The 26,538-nt window shown below is 50.7% G+C and overlaps 1 protein-coding gene across 3 annotated transcripts in view; it reads left to right on the top strand.

The window, feature by feature from the left end:
• Positions 1–26,538, top strand: part of FBXW11 (F-box and WD repeat domain containing 11) — a 1,385,831-nt gene that overhangs the window by 766,135 nt on the left and 593,158 nt on the right. For all 3 annotated transcript variants that reach the window (XM_069654341.1, XM_069654340.1, XM_069654339.1), the window contains one exon: positions 22,997–23,115. In XM_069654341.1, the coding sequence (XP_069510442.1) occupies positions 22,997–23,115 (119 nt within the window). The remainder of the gene's footprint in view (positions 1–22,996; positions 23,116–26,538) is intronic.

Genomic DNA, 26,538 nt, shown 5'->3' with positions numbered 1-26,538 from the left:
TATTGCTGATCTTGTATGCTTGGAGTGCACCATTTGCCACTAAAGATCCCAGAAAAAAACAGTTCTCCATTTGTGAGCAATTTTATTGTCCAAACATTTGCACTACATTACTTAAAAATATGTTACTTGAGAACCTGAAACCCCTGGTAATGTTTCAGCACTGCTATATTTCTGAACAATGCGACTGGTCTTATTTGTCTAAAAATGTACTACTTACCACTCAATTTCCTCAACATTTCCTTTAAACAACCACTTAATTATGAATGTTCTTGCCAAATTTAAGTTAAAGGCCTTGCACATTTACTTTTCTAGAATTGCACGTGGTCTGGTTAACTTACGTACTGCAAATGAAAATGTTCTATAAGCCGTCTTAAGTTTATTACATTTCTAATTTGTCCACCAATTGAGCGCCAATATGTTCAGTTGAAAAATGGATTTTGCACACCGGTTTATTTAATCTGCACATTTTGCTAATTGCTCACAAAAGGTTGGGGACCCCTGGTATAGATGATAACTGAGGGTAAACATTTGAGCAATGTGGTTATTAAAAAAGCACTAGATGCCACAGACAGCAGGGAGAATAACAGCATGTTCAAGCATAAAAGGAATTCCTGGCTTAGCGGTTTGGTTTTCAAATCTGAAGCACAGGCTAATCTATTCGACAAGCCCATTGAGGACAAATGTATGGAGCAGCAGTAGATGAGGCACTGGACAAGGCAAACCTTTCCAAAACAGGGGATCTTTCACTGGCAGGCTCTTTTTGAGCTCGGCCCTATAGCGAAATAGGGCATTTAAATTTTCAATAGGGTACCTCTAATTTCCAAGGGAGCTTACAGCAGGGAACTAGTGGATGTTCACCCATGCGCCAAGGCGGCAGAGGGCGGACGCGTGGTGGAGGGCAAGCATCAAGAGACACATCCACAACTATAAAGTGACTTCGCTTTACAGGACCCAACCCATGTGTCATGATGCCCGCTCCCGGGGAGCCGGTTCAAGCCCTGCGTCCCCGAAAGCGGATATCCAGTCCCCAAGGAAGGACCCAGCAACCCCATATAGGGGCCCTTTGGACAGTGTCCTGGCGCCTATGGCGCCAAGCTCAAAAGACATCAGTCCTGGCGCCATAGGCGCCAGGCTCATTATGGAAGTGCTTGGGTGCACTTACCTGATGCAGACCATGCTGCAGGATCCCGGCCTCCTTGAGGCCTGAAAGGAACTACTTTACCTGTGGGACTAATTTACCATCCGGGCGTGGTCGGGGAAGGATACATACCTGATTGGAGGAAGGATACATACCTGGAACTTCTTCCAAGGCTATTTAAACCCCACCCGAACAGCCACACGTGCTTCGCGTTGTTCTGCATCTAGCAGCTGGATGCTCACTGTGTCTGCTCCTGCATCCTGACTTCTGCCACGCCTGCCAGCATCCTGGATCACCTGCAAAGGAAGAGAAGAAGGAAAAGTCCTTACCTGCTAAAGCCGCATCCCGGAGACATCTCGCCGACAATCCTGAAAAGGAAGACTTTAATTTAAAAGCTCATCGCGTCGATCGCTGCAGCGCCGCATTCCACTCACCTTTACAGGGCGCCTCCATGTTCAGCAGCGATCATCCGGATTCGCAGTCACGCCCCAGCGCCTAGGGAGAAAAAGACCAGAACAAAAGGTGAGAGAGAGAGAAGGTAATAAGGAAAGCTAAATCTCCATGTTAAGACTTACCTGTTGATTCATTCCCTCTTCATTTCGGGTCCGCGCCGCATCCTGGCATTTCCGGACCCCGGCCCCTAAGGGGAAAAAGACACTAGCATTAGTACATTAATGCATGGACACAAGGGGAACCTCTTATCAAAAAACTTACCTGGAAGCCAAGCAAGTTTGGTTCTCACCAATCCGAAAATCAAGTGAAGTAACTGGATACCAACGCGCCCCTGCATCAGAAGCAGGATGGAGAGCTCGTCCTTCCAGACCCTAAGGTGAGACGCTACGAGAAATCACAGAAGGGTTTCGAGGAGGGTGAGAGGGGAAAGTGGGAGGCCGATTGCATTACCCCGCAGACAGTTAATCCCCTATTTTCGCCTACAGAAGGATACTTCTGTGAGCCAGGCAAGCCAGATTTGGGGGCCCGGTCCAGTCTGTCTTCCGAACCCTGCGCATCACCTTAGAAGAGGTCACAGCAGCGCGAACCAGGCCAGCGCCTCCATGGGAGTCAGGTGAGCGTAACACCATGCTACTTCAGTAGGACGACGCTTAACATGGAACACCCACACATGGGTGGGGAGAAGCCAGATTAGTGATAAGCGCAGTAAAGGAGGGCTGCTGCATCAACCTACTATCAAGACCGCACAATCAACCCAAGTTGAGAGCAATTTAAAGTTACTGCAGAAAGAGCAATGGAACGGGTACCCAAGCAAAAAGTCCTAAATTCAGCAAAAGAGCTGGCGGTCTCTAGCGTGGGAGGAAATTAGCACAGAAATGGAAATTCTCCCTAACCCTCTGCGCTCGCCGGAGACACGACTCCCGCACCACGTAATTACACTCTGCTTTACTGTGTATGCATTCCTTCAGCATCCCGTTCTCCTTTGGCTTCTCGTGGGTTGTGCTGGCCTTCCTGCTGCTCTCCCCATCCCAAGTTTGTGGGTGCGCCACCTTTTATACACCTGGATCCCATCAAAGGGTTTCCGGTACGATTCACCTGCTTGGTTTGCCTGATAACAATTAGTCCAGTTATTTGGACATGTCTGACCTTCAGCCCTGTAATCTTCAGGAAACCTCTTCTCCGTCCAAGTACTATAATGGTGTTTCGAGGGGATTGGGTTCTCCGACGTATTCCATATCTATGACAGTAATCACCACAGTTGTGCTGCCTCTGAAAAGCTTTCTGCGTCCTGCGTCGATGACGTCGATACGCTGTCCTCGAGGGCCTCCGTCGAGCCGACGTCACCAGATGTTATAAGTAGGACGCGCAACGCCCGTAGACTCAGTTCCGTTTTTTAAACGAACGTGTTTGCTTCGGATATCTCGGCGCGCCTTGATTATACTGAATCCTGTTCTTTCGGTTCTTTGAACATGTTTCTTCATTGAGTTTGTATTATGTCTTCGGCTTCTTCCACCCCGCGGTCCGGGTTTAAGAAGTGTCGGGTGTGCGGGTCCAAGATGTCGCTGACGGATACGCACAACGCTTGCCTCTGGTGCCTCGGGGAGGACCATGATACGGATGACTTTCGACTGCCAATCGCTCACATCGAAGGCCGTGCGGGAGCGTAAGATGAAGCGGTCGGTCGGTAAGGTGGCCAAGCCCCGGAAGTCGTGTTCCACTGGTCTTTCGACGGACGATTCGAGGGGCGATTCTCCGCATAGTCGTCGTGAGTCCGGGGGTTCTCGGTCTGGGAGTTGGTCCCGCCATTCCTCTGCCTCTTTGAGGCACTCTAGGAAGCGCTGTCACAGGTCGCATTCCCCGTCCTCTTCCGAGGACTCCGCCCATCAGCGGGTTGCTTGTCCCAACAAGCATTCCACTCCCGAGGATTGGGATTCCTTCCGAAAGGAGATGTTGGCGATTTTTCAATCGCAGGGCTCCGGTCCATCCGCGCCATCTGAGGACGCCGGTCGTGGCCGTGCTAGAGACACCGCTCGTACGCCTTCGGGCTCGAGCAGTCGTCGTGACCACCGGGCGCCTTCGAGGTCCCGGTCGGACAAGGATGGTCGCTCTAGACATGCCCGTTCCAGGTCCCGGTCCTCAACGCCCTCGAGACCGCGAGAACCTGTGAAGTCTTCGAGGTAGACATCGACGCAGGCGGCGCCAAGGTCGTCGACTGACTCTCTCGAGGCCCCGCCTCCGAGGAAGTCGTCGACTCCATCGGTGCCCAGGCTGTCGAGACACGCTCAGGGCTCCGCCCTCGGACTGTGTCGACGCCGTCAAAGCTGTTGGCGCCGCGCTCTGTCGACACCGATTCCGTCGACGCCTTTCGAGGCGGCCTTGTCGGAGGTACCCCGTGGCACAGTGGCACCCCCCAGAAAGGCGTTGGCCAAGGCTAAACATGTTTGCCTTTTTCTGTACCCTCCTTCCAGCCTCTGGATTATATATCTGAGGTGGAGTGGTCTCAGGAAGGTGAGGTTCCCTCAGGGGTTCCTGATGACATTGTTTCTGGTCATAGTCAACTTGAGGGCCTGCGTCAGTCGCTGCACGATGCCAGTAGTCTAGACACCTCTCCAGAGGTGGAGTTTGGTAGGCCGGAGCCTGCCACGCATGCCAAATCCTCATATCAGCGCCTCAAGTCGAGGGTCACGGATTACTTGGGGTGGTCTGTCCCCCCCCCCCCCCCCCCCCCTGGGGATTTTCAGCAAGATGACCTGACCGATATCCTGGTCCAGGGTCCTCCAACTGACCCGCTGCTGCCATTCCATATGGTCTTGCAGAGAAGGGTGGCTGCGGCTTGGACTGCTCCGGAGAGTCTCCCAGCAGTGAGCAAGTCCTTGCCGAGGAAATATCGCCCAGCCAGTGGCGACCCCTGCTACTTGACCACGCACCCTACTCCGGAGAGTTCGGTGGTGCAGGTGGCTACGACCCCAGCAAAGCGGGCGTCGTACCCTACCATCCCTCCTGATGGGTATGACAAAGGCTGGGCGAAGAAGGAATTTTCTTCTGGGGGTATGGCGCTTCAGGCTGCCAACTCCGTGTGCCTTGTCTTGTTTCACGCACACTCTGTGGAACTGTAGTTCCCTAGAGGCTGATCATATTCCCGAAGGGGAGGACCGGTATGGTTTCCTTGCTATCGTGCAGGATGGCAAGGATGCAATGTGTGAATCCGTTTAGTCGGGTCTGGACATGGTTGATTGCGTCAGCCGGTCCATGGCGGCGAGCACGGTAATACGCAGGTTTGCGTGGTTGCGGAAGTCGGGGTTTGCTCCTGATGTGCAAGCCTGGCTCCTCAACATGCCCTTTGATGGTGGCCATCTTTTTGGCAGCAAGGCTGACAAGTCTTGCGAGGTTGCAGACCTCCAAAGCTGCAGCGAAGTCGTTGGGCGCTGCAGTTTGCCAACCTCTGCCTTTTCATCCTAGGGGACAGCAATGGAGGGGAGGTTCCTTTCGATATTGCTCGTCCTTTAGTAAATCGAGAGGAGCTGCAAGTCAAAGGGGCAACCGTAGGAGTGGCAGAGTTGGAAAACAAGGTACTCGAGGTGTCATGGCCGCGCGAGCAGTTGCCTCTTTGCCCTCAGGCACTGCCGCGTCTGCTTCAGCTCAGTCATGAGGCCCATGCTTCTCCGGTTGGGGGAAGGCTGGCGCAGCATCTTGTAGAATGGCGTGCCATTACTTCAGATGTGTGGGTTCTGGAGATCATAAACCAGTGCTACTGTCTTCCTTTCCGGCAGAGGCCTCACAACAATCCACCAGGGAATCTCTTTGAAGAGTCCAGATCCACTACTTGCGCAGGAAATTCAATCCCTGCTGGAGAAAGGCGCCATAGAACTGGTGCCTGTAGCGGAAAGGAACAATGGATGGTATTCCCCTTATTTTTTTATTTAGAAGAAAGACGGAGGATTGAGACCCATCATGGACTTGCGCGGTTTGAACAAGCTCCTCAGGAAGGACAAGTTCAAGATGGTTACACTCTCTCAAGTCCTCCAGGCCCTTCAACTTCAGGACTGGTTGGTGTCTCTCGACCTCAAGGACGCTTATTTTCATGTGCCAATCCATCCCAAGCACAAGAAGTACCTGAGGTTTGCGGTTGGCGACTCGAACTTTCAGTTTCGGATCCTGCCGTTCGGATTGACCTCCTCCCCAAGGGTTTTCACCAAGCTCATGGTGGTGGTGGCAGCGTATCTCAGGAAAGGGGAGATTCACGTCTACCCCTACATGGACGATTGGTTGATCAGAGCGCGCTCTACCAAGCAAGTCCTGGATCATCTGTCCGTCACCTGCCACTCCCTTCACAAGCGGGGCTTCTCCCTCAATTTAAAGAAGTCCCACTTGACACCTAAGCAGTGGCTCCAGTACATCAGAGCAGTGCTCGACACGTCCCTGGGGCAGTGTTTTCCTCTGCAGGTGAGGGCTCACCACATTCAGCAGATGGTGCACAAGTTTCAAGATGCCCAGAGTCTCCCAGCGTTCGAGTTCTTGAGGTTACTCGGCCTCATGGCATCCTGCGTTCTTCTGGTGCCAGAGGCCAGGTTGCGGATGAGATCTTTGCAGTAGGCTCTCAAGCTCCAGTGGTCAGTCCTCCGGCAGGATGTCGGACCCCGTTCAGGTGCCGCCCTCGGTCGCCCAGGACCTTCTGTGGTGGGCCGTCGAAGGCAATCTGATGAGGGGGGGGGGCCCGTTTCGGCTGCCCTGGCCGGAGGTGACTATCGTGAAGGACGTGTCCCTCACGGGATGGGGAGCTCATGCCAACGAGCTGACAGTCAGCGGTCGTTGGTCTCCGTTGGAGTCCAGACTCCATATCAATCTGTAGGAGCTGAGGGCCGTCCGGCTTGCCCTGAAGGCTTTTCTGCCGACTGTGCGAGGAAAGAATGTCCTGATTCTGACAGACAACACAGTGGCCATGCACTACCTCAACAAAAAGGGGAGGGCAGGGTCACTGCCTCTGTGCAGGGAGGCGATGCAGCTCCGGTTCTGGGCCATCCAGCAGGAAATTTCGATCTTGGCAGTTCATCTGGCCGGAGACGAAAACGAGACGCGGACGCTCTGAGCAGGCAGAGCGCGATCCCTCACGAGTGGGAGTTGGCTCAGGAGATTCTCCTGGAGATCTTCGCCCTTTGGGGGACCCCTCAAGTGGATCTCTTTGCCTCCAGTGTCAACCGGAAGTGCGAAAGGTTCTGCTCGCGGGAATTTCCTCCAAGAGGAGCCTTAAACGCGTTCGTAGTGGAGTGGTCCTTCCCACTGCTGTATGAGTTTCCTCCAGTCCCCGTCATCCCGCAAGTGTTGCAGAGTTTCGGTTCCCGGATGATCCTCATTGCTCCGGCATGGGCCCGGAGGATGTGGTACCCGGACTGTCTCGACTTGTCAATCTGCCCTCCACGTCGTCTTCCCTACCGAGATGATCTGCTCTCACGGAGGGGGGGAGGGTCAGGTTCTCCATCCAGAGGTCAGATCCCTCAACCTTCATGCTTGGCTTCTGAACGGTTGAGGTATAAGGATTGGGACCTCCCTGAAGACGTGATGGAGGTGTTGCTTTCGGCCAGAAGGCCAGCAACAAAGTCCCTGTGCCCTTGGAGAAGGTTCTGCGACTGGTGCAGGGTTAAGAATGTGGATCGTTTTTCATGTGACATTCCAGTGGTTGTCTTTTTTGCTTTCTTTAGCCCACAGGGGCTTGCAAGTGGGTACCATTAAAGGTTTCCTGGCGGCGCTGTCCATATTTAAGCGCTCGTCTGAGGGGTGTTCTTATTTTAAAATTCCTTTAATTTCTCAGTTTCTGAAAGGGCTCAGTAATGTGTTCCCTCCGTCACCTTTCCAGGTGCCCGGTTGGGATTTCAACTTTGTTCTCAAGTTCCTAATGGGTGCTCCATTTGAGACTTTACATTCTTGTCCTTTGAGACTGTTAACCCTGAAAATTGTCTTTTTAGTTGCGGTCACTTCTGCTCTCTGAGTGAGTGACAGGCACTTTCAGTTAAGCCACCCTTCACTGTGTTTCATAAGGAAAGGAATGTCCTTAGAGTTCGTCCTTCCTTTCTTCCGAAGGTGGTGTCGGAATTTCATTTACGCCATAAGATTATTCTTCCTGCATTTTATCCTCCTCCACATCCTGGTAAGGACGAGGAGAGGCTCCATAGGTTGGATCCTAGGAGAGCTTTAAGTTTCTACATTTCACGCATGTCCCGGGTCAGAGTGGACGGTCAGCTTTTTATTGGTTACGCTGGAAGGCATTTGGGACAAGCTGCGACTAAGCAGACTTTGTCTAGATGGATTGTCTTGGCAATTTCTGAATGTTACCGCCTGACGGGTAAGGACCCTCCAGTAGGCTTACGGGCCCACTCGACTAGGGGTATGGCTGCCTCTACTGCCCTGCAGAGGGGTGTTCCGATTCGTAACATCTGTGAAGCAGCCACTTGGGCTTCGGTCCATACTTTGGTACGTCACTACTCCCTAGATTCTATCCATGGGCAGGATCTGGCCTTTGGCAAGGCGGTCCTTTACTCGGCAATCTGATTGATTGGGCATTCTAAATTTGTATATTATAAATTCTTTTCCCACCTCCTTACGTTGGTACTGCTTTGGGAGTTTGTCATAGATATGGAATACGTCGGAGGACCCAATCCCCTCGAAGAACAAGTTACTCTCTTACCTGGTAACGTTCTTTCGATGGGTTGGTCCGACGACGTATTCCATATCGCTCCCTCCCTGCCTACCCCGCTACAGAATTTCTTATGCGATTGCAGCTTACGTTTCAGCAAGGCTTTCTGTGGTCATACTGGCAGAAGACTGGTGCCACACGTTCTGGGAAAAAACTACAACTGAGGCTACAGGCGTCGTGCGTCCTACTTATAACATCTGGTGATGTCGGCTCGACGGAGGCCCTCGGACAGTGTAGCAACGTCATCGATGCAGGCGACGAAAGATTTTCCGAAGCAGCACAGCTGTGGCGATTACTGTCATAGATATGGAATACGTTGTCGGACCATCCCATCGAAAGAACGTTACCAGGTAAGAGTAACTTGTTCTTCCTTTTGGTATTCTGCATTACTCTTTGTGGGTTCTTCCTCCTCTTAGTACTTTGTACTTTGTAGGTATGGAGGGAGAACAACTTTGAGGAAGTCCGTTTTGACCCTGGTTGCTCTTTCTTTGCTCTCCTGTTATAATGGGGTTTGGAATGGGAAGTATGTGGTATTTTGGTTTCCGTTTCTTGTCCCAATATCAAAATGAGGTTTATGATGGGAAGTAGATATTATTCTCAGTTGCCTCTTTCTAAACTCCTTATTTTGTAGGATTGAAGAAGGGGCTATCGGATAGGGTTGACAGTAGCCCATGAAACCTGCGGGAAGGGGGAAGTAGATAAGAATCTGCAAGGGGTAAATACCATGTCTCGCCTTCAGGTGTCCCCTCTCCAATGACCCTCCATTCAGGTGATACTCCCTCGCTAGTCCACCCTGAGGGTTGGGATCCAATTCCTTCCCTGGACACCAGGGTAGAAGATTCCCAAGAAGTAGTTGTGAGAGAATCATCTGATTCCTCTCACACTTCAGTGGAATCATCTAGTGGTAGTCTTGTGAACGGTAAACAAAAGTAGTCTTTGGGGTCAACAGCCAATATGATCAAAACAAGATTTTTCCCTTTCCCACCGCCACAAATCAATAAAACAAATACATCCCTAGTAGATTGTGGAGCACATTCCCAGCACTTCAGAGCTCACGGAAAATTGACAATAATACAAGAGTTATCACACAAACTGGTTGGAACTCCAGGCAGTAAGGATGGGACAGATTTTTTTCCAGACAGTTCTGGAGGGGAAAAAAATCCTCCTACTGCAGACAATACAACTGCAATGTTTTTTTTTATCAACAAGCAAGGCAGAACACTCAAAACAATTGTCAATTCTAGGACAAAACCTTTGGCACTGGTGCATTAAAAGGAACAGATTCATCCAAGCACAACATGTTCCAATTGCACTTAAGTCTGGCATTCTAATACCAGAGCACGAGTGGGAACTCAACACCAACACGCTTAGATATGCAACACGCAACATCGTGGCTTCCAATAGTTGACCTATTTTCAACAAAAGAAAAAGTGACAAAACTGAGTCCAGGTTCCCGCAAGCTGGTCAGGAGGGTTATTTGCACCAATCCCACAACCCCCCCGCCCCCCAGCCCCACACACCACCAATCCACAAAATAACCTACAAATTACATCACACAAGTTGAATAATGATACTCATTGCACCAATGTCGGCAAGACAAGGATGGTATTCAAACCTACTACACAGGTGTATATGCCCACTGATGAAGCTCCAGCCAACACAAGATCTTCTGACACAAAAACAGGCAAATTACTTGCCCAATTCCTCAGACAACCAGTTTAGCAGTCTGGCTCCTGAGGTCAGAGATTTTTGGACATTTTCATCTTCGTTCACAATTTATGAATCATATAAAAGTAAACACCAGACACTGTTATTTTAACAAATGGATAAGGTTTGTCATCTGGTGTGACACACACAAGAACCAGCTCCAGATGTGGTTGTGTACCTTTTATGTATCTATTACACTCTGGTCTAGTTTATAATTCACTAAAGGTACATTTAGCAGTGCTAGCCACATATACCACAGCACAACACAGTGCCTTGAAACACTTGTGTATAGGCTTGTTATAAATGCAATATCATATCGTATCACAACAGAAAATATCATGGTGGAAGATGCCAGTAGTTAATGCTTCATGGAATGTGTCAAACGTATTCCTCCTCCAATATCTCAAGCCCCACCAGGGTGGGATTTAAGCCCAGTACTCTATTAATGGGATGAAAAAATGTGGACCCATAAGCCATGAAAGCAACACTAAAATAAATTACAAGGATGCTTTCCTGGTTGCTATAACATCAATCCAAAGGATCAGTGAGTTGCAAGCTCCATCAGTATCTGACCCCTACATAGAAAAGGTGGTATTAAGAACACATTCAGCGTTTTCACCAAAATTCATATCGAAGTTTGATGTCAACCAATCGATTGAATTACCAACTTTCTTCCAAAATCCACAAATTAGAGGAGAAAAAGCCTTACATAGACTTGATATTCCAGGGCTTTAATGTATTATCTAGATAGAACAAAAATATGAAAAACATTTTTTTTTTTGTGTCCATGTCCAATAGGTAGAGAAGGATATAGTCTCTAAAGCATCTATTGCAAGATGGGTTGTCTGATGGATACAACTGTGCTACTCTATAGCAACAAGTCTTCCGTTTACCCCAAGAGCACATTCCACCAGATCTATGGGGGAAACACCATTTTTCCTTGCTACTCCCCCTCTGGATGGCACTTGTAAGGGAGCTACATTGAGTTCAGTAAACACTTTCACACAACATTGTGTGGACACATCTAGATCCAGACCCTCAACCATGTCAAGAATGTTTGACATTTACTCCTTCAGCTCGCCCACTGTCTTCAAAAAATACTGCTTGCTAATGTATGCGAGGCATCTGAATCTAAGCAGATTCACAAGCCCCATAAGGCTAATACTTAACCAGAAAATGTTTCTGTGGCTTCAACCTATTTGGATTCACATGCGCCTACCCATCCCCCCACACCACAAATGAGCAGTATTATAAAACAATAAAAAGACACAGTTTCACATGCCATGTCAGAAAACACACCATTTATGGCGCCGACGTTCCTAGGATCCTGGATACCCGTGAAAATAGGCAAGGGATAGTTACAGCCTTTCTGTCATCCACATTTTTCTATTTAAAAAAATGTGCTACTCCCCACCAACCACTATATGGCCTATGCAAAGTATGGGATTCTAAGCAGATACAAGCCAGAGACTATTAATGGCAAGTCATTTGCCATATACTTTCACACTTAGGAGAAGACAAAGCATTGGGTGGTGATGCATGAAATTCAGTAAAAACATAGAAATTTCCCAAACAGTCAACTATTCTAATGATTTGTAATGGCATGGCATGCGAAGACTGATGGTCTGGAAGGTTGCCCAGAGCAAGGCCAAAGGTCAGGATTAATTCCAAACCTTCCAGCCATCACCTCATTTGTTTTGCTTAAGTCACCCCGAGTGGGATGGGTATGCCCAGTCGAGGGTCCCATGCCTGCTGAGCCTAGAAGCCCCAGCTACTTTGCACTGATGAGGCCCAACTAGGCTGAAACATGTTTCAGGATGCTTGTGGTCTTGTGCAGAAGGGATGTGACCACACAGTTTAGGCTGACTACTTTGGGGTGGGACTAAGCCTGATTTGCATATGGTCTTTCCCCTTTTGTTATGGCTTGGCTGGCGAAGGATGGTCTGGAAGGTTGCACCCCACCCAAAACAACTGTTTAAACGTTGCAAAAGTTGCCAAGATGTATAAGAAAGCAGTCCTTTCTCAGAAAGCCAACTCGTAAGACACCAGAATCTCCAACGCTAGTTTAAACTAAGGAATTGTTCTCCTAACAGTTGGAAAGATCAGTCCGCTCAATTTGCCATACAAGGTCTGATGAAGATTGGTGCACCACCATTCAAGATGCCCTCAACAACAAAATTGATCTACTATGAAACGAAATCATTGCCAAAAAGACCAAACTAGCAACCAAATCTCCTCAACCGGCCGCTCTGCTGCCATTAGAGCACCCCAGTCACAAAATAACAACTTTCTCCTTCTCTCAAGTGACTGTCCTGGAGACTATCCAATCGCTCAAACTCGCTAATTGTAAGGGAGACTCCTGCCCAGCTCAAATAGTCCCCAATAGTATCTAATCTGCGTTGATTATCCGACTCCTTAAAAGACCGTCCCTTGATCCTGCACAACCCACCAACTGTCGACCCATCACTACTGTCCCATTCTGACTCAAAATTCTACATCGTATCGCCTACTCCCAAGTAAAACAATTCCTAGAATACCACCATCTCATAGGAGCTAGACAATCTGGGTTCTGACCGAAACAACCTTGCTGGACCTTACAATGCAGCTTGATAACATCAGGGGCTCTGGCAATCTTGCCAGCGTCGTCGACTTGTCATCAATGTTCGACTTGTTCGACCATTTCTGCCTCTGACAACACTTTGTATCACACGTTCTATTCGCAGCAAAGGCCATCGCCTGGGTTAAATCCTTCCTCTGTGAACGCACCTTGTTAGGCAAGAATTGATGTAGTAACCCTGTGGGAGACCACACAACACTTGTCCTCTTGGTATTCGGTAACCCACCTATTGATATAGGCCTGTACTACACAAGTTGGTAGTGTGACTGAGCAGCCAGGCTTATCTCAAGAGGGTTAAATGTGAGCTGTAGCAATGAAATCCACAAGTAGCCAAGTAACACACTCAAGGTTTGTAGTTATAAATAATTATATAATAGTTTTTTTAATGAGCATTCTTTATAAAGGGCAATATATGCAGCAATCAAATTAATTTCAAAATACTTTTTCAGAATCAACACAAAGCTAGTAGATACTCTTTAGAGATGCTTAATACACACTTCCTACACCCTGAGGTGACTTCACTAACTAGGACAGTAATGGCATTTGTATATCACTAGTGCACTTTGTAGATTCTGAGGTCGGCAGAAAGGGAAGGTTCGAGGGAGGAAAAAGGTTACAGGTTCACAGAGTATGTGAGCACTTTAAATCTTCCAATGAAGTCTAGATAAAAACCTTTCCCAGCAATATTAGTTTAAAACCAAAGCATCACCTATGATGGACAGTAAGAATCAAAGTCAAATGGAATAGAAGAGTCTGGACAGCCAAAAGTCAATTGGAGCATAGTCTATGGCGCTGAGGCACCTCTTAGATGGTAAATGTCTTGCACAGTGTTAGTTTGTCGAAGAAAAATCACTGTATGGTCACAGGCCGTTACACTTGTGAAGGTTGGTGATAAAATCAACTCTTGAAAAGCAGCTACTTCAAGTCTCAACTGAGGAGCAAGCTACAGACAATGAGTTAAGTACCCCAAGTCAGAACAGTACCTTTGTTTAGAAGAAGAGTGGTCCAGCTGGCGTCTGTCTGCTTGCAGCTATGCAGATCGTGTTCCGGGCCTCAGTCATGGGGACAAGAGGGAGGATGTCTAGAAACTCCTGCAGCAGCAATTCGAAGGTTGGCGGTAGCTACGGGCTCTTTTCGGATCAGGGGCACTTGGCGGTTTCAGCGCTCAGTAAATCGCATCACTGCGGATCTTGGATACCGGTTGGGCTTCCTTCACTTGAGCTCTGGTTGTCCTGCTTCTGTAATGTCCTGGGGAGACTCCTGGAGCTTCTGGCCGGATCAGACATTGCATGCGACTATGGATTTCTCGACCCCTGGCACTCGGTTTCTGCCGCAGCAAAGAAGTACAGCCAGTTAGGGAAGGTCTTCCAGTGGAGTTTCTCGGGGTTAGTTGGTCCCACTAACCCAAGGGAAGAAGTAGTCACTTCCGGAGCTTCGCTTATCGATCGGAAAAAGGAGTTTCAGCACAGCAGCAGGGATTCACTGGGCAATTCAAAGGTCCAGGAGGATGCAGCAAGCTTTGTTCATGATTTCTTCGTCAGATTGTTGTTTCCAGTGGTCAACTCAGTCTTCAGTCCCAAAACACTTGCCTTTTAAGCAGATTTCTCGCATTCATGCACAGCCTAGCTGTCACTCAAACACCAGAGTGGCTTTCCTGAAAGGACAGCCAGCCATTCAGGACTGGGTGTATTTAGGCATTCCTAAAGACAAAGGACAGTGGAGGTTCGGGAACCTCCCTCACTTTCTGCCCTTCCAGACACACTGGAGCCAGAGGCTGGTTTAAGTACTGAAGCTTGCCAAAGGCAAAATTAACAAAGGGCCTTTTTTGACAAAATGGTCACCCATGGGCGCTATATTGCACCACTGCCACCAGCCATTTAAATTGGTGAGGGTAACATAAAAAATGTTACATGAGTAAGTAGGAAAAGGGGATACTAAGTAACCCCCCAGCACTCCACATAAGATTGGGTGTGCTGGACCTACAAAGAGAAGGTAAGTAACGTCAATTTCACTTAACTATTCTTGGGAACAGTAGTTCACACAAGAAAATGTATTTAAACCTTATGAGAAATATAAAAGATTTCTCTGTGACACTGCACTGAATGTGCTGTCACCATACAAAAAGTAGATGCCTATGGAGCTTGGCATACTCCAAAAACAAAGGTAATACATAAATCAAAACACAGAGCGAGAAAAAGGGCTCACTTTCTCCAGGGCTAAAATTAAGTCGTAACGTCCAGAAAAAAAGCTGGGGGTCTCTAACGTGAAAGGAATTGGCACAGAAAGGCATTGTGAATTCTGCTGCTGACCCCATATCAGTTCCCCACCCCACCCCCCCAGATGTCCCCAAATGTTCCTGTCTGTCGCCCACCTTGTACAATGACTATACTAATCCACTATTTGACATCCTTGACTCTCTCAATCTCATACACTAACTGTGCTGACACACAAACTTTCACCCCCTCACAGGTTGCCGCACCGAGGACATTAACAGGATTTACTGTACTATCCAAAATTGGATGGCCACTTAGTCTCTGCCTGAATGAAGATAAAACAGTGACTCATTGGTCTCATTATCTCCTCGAAAAACTTGATTCTGCCTATTCCTCCTTCTGCATCGATGGTATTGTCATCACAGTTCTCAAACAAGTCAAAACCCTGGGGGTTTACTTGGATGCTGAGCGGACCATGACCAAGCATATCAACGCCTTGGCTTCCTTCACAGCGCAACTCCTCTCCCTGAGTAGACCATTTTTGTCACCAATCAATGGTCTCATGCTACTTTACTATTGTAATGTGCTCCTCATGGGCACCTCAGCAACCAACAACTCTTCCAAACTAAAGCCCTCTGTACTGCGCTGGGTCTGCACCGGTCTGACCACATTTCTGCTTCCAGACGTGAAGTACACTGACTACCCTTTAAAGCCTGCATTGATTTCAAAACGTTGACTTTGGCACATTGCTACATCTACTATGCTGCCCCTCTTTGCCTGAGCAAGAATATTTTCCAGAAACACCATTCACATGCTGTCCTTCCCGCTGACGGCATCTCTAGTCACACCATGCTTCAAAACGTCCATAGCTGGAGGTGTAAGCTTTGCTGTCACTGCCCCCTCTCTCTGGAACACTCAACCCCCAGATATCGGAGAATAACGATCCTACACTACCTTCAAGAAGCTTTTCAAAACCTGGCTCTTCCATGAATATGAATGACACTCTTTACTGTTCAACTGCAACCACCAAGGTACTATCAAGCTGTTTCCATAGGTAACTTGCTGGTCTCACTGTTTTAATCATGCCTCTACTGTACAAACACTGATACCCCAGGGTTTGGCCGTTACAAACATGTTAGAAATAAATTATATGTGGGGCGTGGGGGGCTGTCTAGTCCCAGTACACATCCAGTTGACTGGTAGTTTCTGATCAGATGTTGTGGACAGTGACTATCCATGATTGGATAGCCAATGCCAGTTTGAATGATGCAGATCCTTCCCATTGGTGGAGCCAGGCGAGCTGCACTTTGAGAAAGTCACCATTTTAAAGTGACCTACTGGGAACATGTCTTTGTTCCCTGAACTAGTGAAGAACTCGCACAGAAAAAAGACTGAATGGTACCTTTTGGGTATTCCTCCCCTCATGGGTGTCTTGGACACATATGGAGCACATTGGTGTTATTTTGCAAGTGAGACGATGGTGGAGGGCTCACTTAGTGTGCTTTGTGAATTAGTCAACATAAGGAAAATTGTCAAATGGCTTTAGTCAAAGATGAGAACATTTAGACCAAACACTATCTTGCTGTATTGTGAAGAAAGGGTGACAAAGTATTTTGAGAAGGCAATCTTTTGTGGTGCCTGCTATTCACCATTGCAGCACTCTGATGACATAGGTGGTAACTGATCACTAATGCACTCCATGCAAAACATTTGAGTACGAAATAAAGCAATGATTCATGTAGCACTGTGATTAAAAAAAAAAATGTAATCCATAATTTGATCTGCCTTGCTGATATCAGTATATCCCTGATGCAAGGATTGTTTGCCTTCCAACAATTCTTTTTACGGTGAGCTGAGGTCACTTGAAGCCTTATTGTGAAGCAGTAATCTTAGTTCTCCAGCATGGGGTCTGGCATGGATTCACATGCTCATGAATATTCCCCGTCGTCAGGCTGGGAATCCTCGGTAAAGAAAAAACCAGTATCAGTTTCGTTTCTGATCTGTCTTTCGTAGTAATAACCAATCACTGGTCTCTGCGTCATACTGACCACAGCCAATGACTGCCCTCTACCTAAGCACCGCCTCTGGCAGCCATCTTCAGATTTTTACCGCACGTTCATGTGTTGGGATCCTCGTGCTATTGCTCTCGAGCGTTAGTGCTATTTTTTCACATTTTTTCTCAAAAACTTCGTTTTTTTTCGGTCAAAAGAGCCTCAAGCTCCACCGACTCTCCATCCGATCAACGGGGACCCGTGTCGGATTCGTCTGCGCCCTCAAGGGTGAAGATTTCGTCGAGCTACGCTTTTGGAGGACTCCAGAAGCTTCTCAGGCCCGGACATGGCCCAGGAGAAGGGAAGCTCGACGCCCGGAAAGCTGTTCAGGGTCTGCCCTGGATGCCAGCTGCAGAACGTCTTTAAGGAGGACGAACACTCCTTTTGTCTCTACTGCTTACATGAGGACAAGACGCACGTGGAGAAGGACTGTGCGTTTTGCGGCAATATGTCGGAGCGGACCATGAAGGACCGCCATCAATGTCTCGCCAACTGGCTGGAAGGGAAGAGCCCGTCAGGCGAGAAGAAGAAAATCCGAGCGGTCTTCTAAGACCTTTGAGGACGCCCCGGCGACGGGGGTCCAACACAAGGCCAAGCACCGCGAGTCCGCTGGCACAGGGAGCGCCGAACGGTCGGGCTCTACGGGCGCCAGGCAGGGCGCACCCTCCCCGGCACCTTCAGCCACGAGCCAACGCTCTGGGTCGGGTAAGAGGAAGGGCGAGCACCCGGCGAAGCTCCTGGAGAGGCCCTGGTCGAGCTCGAAGGCCCCATCGGAGGGGGAGCGAGGCAGTGTCCCCCCCCCCCTCAAGGATAAGGCGGTGAGCGCACCTAAGGTGGTGAAGGCCTTAATCCATCCGGCCAAGCCCTCTATCGAAACTGTCGCGGCGGCCCTGGCTCAGCCTGTGGAGGCTACACCAGTGGTGGCGACCTCGGGGCTCAGAGTCTCCCTGCCACCTCGGAGGGAGTCCTCTTTTGTGCCCATCGATAGGACCCCCGTGAAATCCCCGGCGGGGAAGAAAAAGGGGGGGCAGGGCGTCGTCGTAGATTCGGCTTCAACCTCGGATGAAGAGCTGATCGAGGTCTTAAGCCACGGCCTTGGCATGGAAGAAGACCGGCCCGTCGGGATGGATCCCGACGCAGGTGACGACGACATCGTCGAGGGTGCCGACGGGGCCCCTGATCGCCCGTCGGATTCCCCTCTGCCAGCGCCGCAAGACAACTCGGCGGCCATTTTGTTGGCTATACAGTCCTTATGCTCAGAGATAAGGACGAGACTACCGTTGCCGACGGAGGAACCTTTCCCGTCGGGGGACCCTGAACCGGGACCTTCTGGTGTTCCCCCGCCCAAGAAAAGAAGGATTCACCCTCCACCTCCTTTTCAGCCGTCGCGCCCCGTCCAGCCCTCCTCCCCGTCCACCCGAGGGGATGATACGGGGACTGACACGGCAGCGACGGGTACGGACGACGAGGTATACGACGAGGATCTACCGTCGTCACCTCCCACCAGGGCTTCTCCGCCCGACGAGATTGGATCGTTCCACTCCATGATCGCCAGGGTATCCGAGCTTTCCAACTCTGCCCTGAGGAGAAGAAAAAGGAAGGATTCTTTTATCAACGGCGCGAGGCCAAGAGGAAGACTGTCCTCGCGGTGCCTCTACTGGACGACATTTGGGATGAGGGCCTCGCCCTCCTCAAGAACCCTTCCACGACGCCAGCTAGAAGAGACCGGTACGAGAAGAAGTACCGGGTCCCGGACGCGGCCCCCCTGTGCCTCCGGGCGCAGCCTACCCCGGACTCCGTCGTCTCCGCGGCGGCCAGGAAGAAAGCGGGGGGGGGGTGCGGCCTCCACATCGACTTCCCCACCGGACGGCGAGGGAAAGAAATTGGACGCTATGGGACGCAGGGTCATCTCGTCTGCAGCGACGACGATTAAAGCGGCCAACGCCTTGGCTATCGTGGCCCGCTACGACAGGGAGCTATGGTACAAACTGGCTCCCCTGCTGGACTTCCTACCGGACGACAAGAGGGCGGATGCCCTGGAGATCCTACAGGAAGGTGAGGTGGCGTCGGACCACGCCATCACTATTGCGACGGACATCGCCGACACTGGGTTTCGCCAGTGGGGCAACGGCGTGTGCCTTAGGCGGCGTGGATGGCTCAAGGCTACGGACTTCCGTCAAGACGTACAGACCAGAGTCCTGGACATGCCGTTCGATGGGAACAACCTGTTTGGGAAAACAGTGGACGATTCCCTTTAGGCCATTAAAGCGGACACTGAGACGGCCCGGGCCCTTGGGGTTCTGCAGCAACGACGGACGCCCTTTCGGAGCAGCGGAGGCAAGGGCGCCTCCAAAGGTTCCGGCGGCGGTTTCTCCACCTACCGTCAAGCGGCCCGCTCGTCGTCTCAGGAGGCCTACAGAGGACGAGGCAAGTCTGGCGGACCCCGCCGTCGTCGCCAAGGAGGTCAAGGCGGCAAAGCCTCGTCGAAACAGGATTGAACCGGCCGTGGGGTCGGGCCCCCACCGAAGCACCCCGGTGGGAGGCCGGCTGGCGAGCTTCGTCAGCGTGTGGGAGTCCATCTCCACCGACCGTTGGGTGCTGGATGCCTTAGCCCGGGGCCACGCGCTCGAGTTTCAAGGAAGGTGCCCACGCGTCCCCCCCCGTGGCCAGGAAAGAGCTTCACGTCCCTCAGCTTCTCCTGGAGGTAAAGGCGATGCTCAGGAAGGGCGCCATCGAACTCGTCCCAAAGAGGCGTCGGGGCTCCGGAGTTTACTCGAGATACTTCCTCGTGAAGAAGAAGACGGGAGGATGGCGCCCCATCCAAGACCTGCGACGTCTGAACAAGTTCATCAAGGCGCAGAAGTTCCGGATGGTCACCCTCCAGCACGTCCTGGGCCAGCTGGAGGAAGGAGACTTCCTGTCGTCGTTGGATTTGGAGGATGCCTACTTCCATATTCCCATCCTAAAGGGGCACCGAAAATTCCTCAGGTTTGTGGTCCAAGGGCGTCACTACCAGTTGAAAGCCCTCCCCTTCCGACTACGGTCGGCACCCAGGGTATTCACCAAGTGCCTTGCAGCGGTGGCGGCGCAGCTGCGCCGCGAGGGGATCCACGTCTACCCCTACCTGGACGACTGGCTCATCCGAGCCAAGACGAGGGAGCTCGCTGTGGAGCACACGGCAAGGACCGTCCAACTTCTCACGGACCTGGGATTCTCCGTGAACTATGCCAAGTCCCACCTGGTACCCGCGCAAAACGCACTGTTTCTGGGAGCGAAGCTCGACACAGTGTCCCTTCTGGCCTCCCCGTCGGAGGAAAGGACCAGGTCCATCCTGGGCAAGGTACAGCAGATGTTGGTTTCCGACGCGGCCAAGGTGTGAGGTCCATCAAGTCCCTCCTCGGAATGATGTCTTCTTGCATCTACCTCATTCCCATGTGCAGGCTCCGGATGCGCCCGTTGCAGGAGTTCCTGGACGCGCGCTGGATCCAAACGACGGGTGGCTTCGAGGAGAGGATCACACTCGACGAGAGTTTCCGCCGAGCGGTCCGGTGGTGGGGCACCCGCACGCATCTGACGGCGGGCATGGACTTCCAGACCCCAGACCACCAGGAGACAGTGACCATGGATGCCTCCCTGGAAGGGTGGGGAGCGCACACCGAAAATCTGCACGCGAGAGGCCTTTGGCTCCCGACGGAGAAGTCCCTCCATATCAACGTCCCGGAGCTCCGTGCAGTGTTCTGGGCCCTCAGGTCCTTCCTTCCGTCCCTCAAGGGCAAGGTGGTGAGGATCTTCACTGACAACACCACCACCATGTTTTACATCAGGAAACAGGGCGGAACCAGGTCCCCAGCACTGTCCAAGGAGGCGCAGGACCTGTGGCATTGGGCCGTCGGCCAAAGGATGTTTCTGGTGCCGTTTCATCTGGCAGGGATAAAAAACACCATCGCCGACTCACTCAGCAGGGAGCTGCGCTCGTGCCACGAGTGGGAACTACGGCAGGATCTAGTGGATCGCCTCTTCCGACGGTGGGGCACACCCCAGATCGACCTGTTCGCGACGGCGACGAACTCCAAGTGCCGGAGGTTCGCCAGCAGGTTTCCCCAGGCGAGGAGCATGGGCGATGCTTTCTCGTTCCCCTGGGAGGGCCTGTTCCTCTACGCGTTCCCTCCTTTGCCACTGCTAATCCGGCTCGTCAACCAGCTCAAGAGGTCACGGTGCAGGATGATCCTCGTCGCACCTGCGTGGCTGAGGCAGATATGGTTCCCGGACCTTCTGGACTTGTCAGCGTCCCCGCCAATCAAGCTGCCGGTGGACGCGGATCTACTCTCCAGGGAAGGAGGCGCCATCCTCCACCAGGACCCGAAATCACTGAACTTGCAGGCCTGGCTCCTGCAGCGCTAGAGTTTGGAGGATATGACATACCGGCCGACTGCAGAGAGGTTCTTGCAAAGGCCAGGGCGTCCTCGATTCTTAAATGCTACGGACACAAATGGAAGAGGTTCTCTGTCTGGTGCCACGCACAGAAGATTAACCCTCTACGGATTACGGCTCCCCAGGTACTGCCGTACCTGCTGACGCTGGCCAAAGCTGGACTGGCACACGCGTCCATCAAGATTCATCTTGCTGCGATCTCCCGATACACCAGAACCACGGGGCGGACGTCCTTGTGGTCTCATCGTCTGGTGAAAGAGTTCATGAAGGGACTGTTCAGATCGTTCCCGCCGGTGAAGGCTCCGGCCCCGGCGTGGGAGCTCAACGTGGTGCTGACCAAGCTCATGGGACCTCCGTTCGAGCCTCTGCACTCGGCCCCGTTGAAGTTTCTGTCGTGGAAAACAGCGTTTCTTGTGGCCATCACCTCCGCACGACGGGTGGGAGAGGTCCAGGCCCTTTCCTGCAAGGCCCCGTACTTGACTTTTCACGACACGAGGGTAGTGCTCAGGACGCACCCCTCCTTCATGCCCAAGGTACCGTCGGACTTCCATCTCAACGAACCCTTGGTGTTGCCTGTGTTCTTCCCGTCGCCTTCGTCGCCGGCTGAGAGGACTTTGCACTCGCTGGATGTGGCTAGAGCGCTGAAGTTCTACGTGGACCGCACGAAGTGTTTTCGGAAGCCGTCGCAACTCTTTGTGAACCTTGGACCTGTCAATCAGGGGAAGGCTCTCTCGAAGGCTTCCATTTCCAGATGGCTCTCCGGCTGTATCATGTACTGTCATCGGTTGGCAAACCGACCGCTGCCTGGCCGTCCGAGAGCCCATTCCACCAGAGCGATCGCAGCTACCACGGCGTTCCTTTCTGGTGTGCCCCTGCTGGACATATGTAGGGCTGCTACGTGGAGGTCGACGCACACCTTCACGAAATTCTACTGCGTCGATCGGGATTCCAGGGAGGAGTCCAGGGTCGGCCAAGCAGTGCTGCGCAACCTGTTCGCCTGAGGTGAGCCTGGTGAGGAGGTAAGATGCTTAATGTTGAGTTTGATGTAATGCTTAATGTTGAGCCTTTGCCACCTCCCGTGGTTGTGCATGTGTGTACTGCTATGTATTCTTTATTCATGAGCATGTGAATCCATGCCAGACCCCATGCTGGAGAAGGAACAAGTTACTTACCTGTAACTGTTGTTCTCCAGCATGGGTCTGGCATGGATTCACATGCGAACCCTCCCGCCTACCCCTCTGCGGCTCTTCACTTGGTCATACTGCCACTTCACGTGCTTCCAAATCTGAAGATGGCTGCCAGAGGCGGTGCTTAGGTAGAGGGCAGTCATTGGCTGTGGTCAGTATGACGCAGAGACCAGTGATTGGTTATTACTACGAAAGACAGATCAGAAACGAAACTGATACTGGTTTTTTCTTTACCGAGGATTCCCAGCCTGACGACGGGGAATATTCATGAGCATGTGAATCCATGCCAGACCCATGCTGGAGAACAACAGTTACAGGTAAGTAACTTGTTCCTTCCTCTGTCAATGCCTCTACAGATGTTACAGCTAAGCTGCACACTTTCCTAGCAGCTTTGGAGTTCTGCTATCTTCAGTAGATGTCATATTGCCCATTATATTGAGGTCACAAAGTTTTTTCTGACTTCTAGCTTAATGGTAATTGATGTATTGATTTGACTAATTTGTTTGCACAGATTTGGGATAAGACGAGCCTGGAGTGCTTAAAAATACTGACTGGTCACACTGGCTCTGTACTCTGTCTACAATACGATGAGCGAGTAATTGTAACCGGCTCATCGGATTCCACAGTCAGGTAAGTACTTGGCCAATTTAATTATGGGTGCTTTGATCAATTACATATTGATTAACCTTTCTAATTGTGTGGTTATGCCAGTTTGCACATTACATTTTATTCTGGTGGTTTAACAAGTTGCAAAGTGTTGTAATATAAATCATTGCATCATAATTTGTTGGCTAGTAACTGTTGGGAAAGAATTTCTTTTTCAATTTTTCCCCATTGATTTCAATGGCATATCCTTTTTGATGATTTTTGATTCTGCCCTGAATGTTAGAATTGAAGTAAAGCCTTGAGCTACTCTCTTTTGCTCATTGTTGTTGGGAAACTGACTGTTCCTTCAGAGTAGCACTACTGAGAAACTTGGTTTCTCTTTGTATTTTATTTTGGCAATTGCACACAGCACCTTGCAATGCAATGGGTATACTTTGTATCCTCATAATTTGTTATCCCTAAAGAGTGAACATATTGAGGTAGTTGACTCATACTTCTACCTAGACTTACTTTCCTTTAAACATGGGAAATCGTCAGGGCATATAAAGGCTATTGCTATGAAGGCTGAGACCAGTTGTTAAGGAGAATTCTCAGAAAGGTGCTAATTCCCCTTTACCTTAGAGACCCCCATCACCTTTGCTGGACTATAGGACTTTTAAGTTTTAACCTGGAGAGAGTGAGACATTTCTCCCACACTTATTTTTCTGTGATTTGAACACTGTTTCTTTTGGTTTTGGAGTCTGACAAACTGCATAGGCATCATCTATTTACATTGTGACACATTGCACCTTTAGTGCAGTGGCACAGGGAAGTCATTCAGATTAAATACCTTCTCTTGGATAAACTACGGTTTCCAAGAGCAGTGAAGTGAAATTGGCTTTACTTACATTTGTAGCTTTCTAGACCCAGCACACACTATCTTACCATAAGGTGCTGGAGGGGGTAGCTTAGTCTAGTTTCTCATGTAACATTTTTATGTTCCCCTTTCTACAATTAATGGCTGGTGGCAGTGATACTTTTAACTACCATTGGGAGTTTTTATCGCAGGCTGCGTTTGCAGTTGCAGTAAAGTACCCATGGGTGCCCATTTTGTCAAAATGGCCCGGTCTACTTTTTTCACCGTTTCTTGCTGGAAAGGTCCTCCTTGAGATTTACTCTGTTCGCCAAACCAGGTTTAGGCCCTTTGTTCGATTTGTCTTTGGCGGGATTCACGAGTGAAGCCTGCCTCTGGCAACAGATTGTCTGGCAGGGGCAGGAAGTGAGGGAGGTGCCTGAAACTCCCTGTGCTTAATCCCCTTGGTTACAGGAATACACCCAAAGGTGATTGGCTGGCTGGCTGGCTGGCTGGCTGGATGGCAAGGACAGCCACCCTGCTGTGTGATTGACAGCTGGGCTAGAATGAATGGGAGAAACCTGCATAAAAGGCAAGGCTTATTGACTTGGAAGGCAAAGTCAACCACTGGACGAAGGAATCCAAAGAAGAACTTAGAAGAGACTCCTGCTGCAACTCCTGGATCGTTGGTTTGCCTGGTGAAGCCCTGCTGCTGTGCTGAAGCTCTAAATTTACCTTGACTAGAGAAGCCCTGCAAGGACGACTTCTCCCCTTGAGTTGGTGGGACCAATCGACTTCAAAATGAACTATCGGATCTGGCTGTACATCCGCTGCTGGAACCGAAGTGCCAGGGAGAGGAACACCAAATCGAGGGCTTAGCTTTTAAGTTCGGACCAGAGCCTCAGGAAGATCCTACAGACTCCCTCGAAGCAGGACTGACTAAGCCTGTGCCACCTCAACAGCGTGCTGGACCCCAGATGTGAGGAAAGTATGGTGTGGTATCCGACAGTCCGCGGTGGTGCTATTTGCTGAGAAGCAAGGAGCTGAAACCGCAAAGTGCCACTGAATTGAAGTTTGTCCTTTGCTACTGCTCACCGTCCCATTTCAGTGTGGGAGTCCCTGGAAGTGCTCCTTCGAATGGATTGTGTCCTCCAACTTCTTCCACATGTAATGTCCACAGCTGTGCACTTTGGAAACTTTTTCAGCAGAGGGCGTCCTGCGTCGATGACGTCGGGTCGATGTCCCTAGAAGGTCACCGTCGAGGGCGACGTCACTGGATGTTATAAATAGGATGCACGGCGCTCGTAGCCTCAGTTCAGTTTATTCCGCAAACATTCTGCTTCGTGAAACTCTGCACACCTTGTGTGTTTTATCGTTGAGATGTCTTTTTCTTCGACCCCCTCCGACCCTGCCGTCTGGCTTCCAGGCATGCCAGGACTGCAAGTCGAAAATGGCGATCACCGACCCGCATTGCATTTGTTTGTGGTGCTTGGGCGAGAGTCACGACACAGATGACTGTTCAAAATACCAGTCGCTAACTGCAGAGGCCTTGCGAGAGCGTAAGGGGAAGCTCTAGGTAGGTAGGTAGGGGTTCTAAGCCCAATAAGTCCCGTAAATACAAGTCGAAATCCAAAGGACTACTCGAGGGGCGACCCTCTGCGTCCGGAGGAGGCCCGGGGTTCTCGTTCCCGGAGTTGTTCCTGCCATTCTTAATCCTCGTTGCGGCATTCTCAGAAGCGCCGTCACCGGTCGCCTTCCCCGTCCTCAGAGGATGGAGACGCAAGGAAAGTGGCGTGCCCAACGAAGTCCTAGACTCTGGAGGAATGGGCTGCCTTTAAGGAACAACTGTGTGCAATATTTCAATCGCAGGGCACGAGTGCGGTCACGCCTTCTAACGAAGCTGACCAGGATCTGTCTCGTACCGTGGCTCGCACGCCTTCGGCTCGGGTCCGCGACACGACTCGCATCAGGAACCTTCAAGGTCCCGCTCGGACAAGGCTTCGGATAGTCGCAAGAGACGTGCTTCTAGGTCTCGGTCCTCGTCCCCAGCGAGACCGCTGCAACCTACTTAAGGGCTCGAAGCCGGCGTTGACACGGTCGGCGCCGTGTCCGTCCTACTCGGATGTCGATGCTTTGCTATTTTATCAGCCCACGGCGCCATCGGCACCAGTGTCGACGCCGAAGCCTTCGACGCTCACGACGTCAAGGTTGTCGACTCTCTCGGCGCCGAAGCCTTCAGCGCCCTTGACGCCTTCAGGGATTTTGCCAGAAATTTGCTGTTGGAGTAGCCCGATGTGGTGGATCCTCCTAGAAAGGCTACTGTGAAGTCTGTGAGGCCAGTATTGGACTCCAGGCCCTCTTCTGTCCCCAGGCCAGGGTTTCAACTCCCTCTGGACGACATTTATGAAGAGGAAGAAAGGTCCGATTTTGAGGACCCTGGTGAACTTGACGTGGCTCCAATTCTTTCTGGAGACAGTCAATTGGAGGAGTTGAGGCAAGCCCTTCATAACGCCAGTGGGTTGAACACTTCTCCAGAAGTGGAATTTGGTAGGCCTGGGGCTCATGCTGAGTCTTCATACAGGAGGCTCATGGCTAGTGTCTTGGAGTATCTGGCT

This window comes from Ambystoma mexicanum, chromosome 3q (genome assembly GCF_040938575.1).
Source record: "Ambystoma mexicanum isolate Mex_15411 chromosome 3q, UKY_AmexF1_1, whole genome shotgun sequence".
Classification (NCBI taxonomy): domain Eukaryota; kingdom Metazoa; phylum Chordata; class Amphibia; order Caudata; family Ambystomatidae; genus Ambystoma; species Ambystoma mexicanum.
Note: the sequence above shows the minus strand (reverse complement) of the source record. Positions and strands in the feature narration are given on the sequence as shown.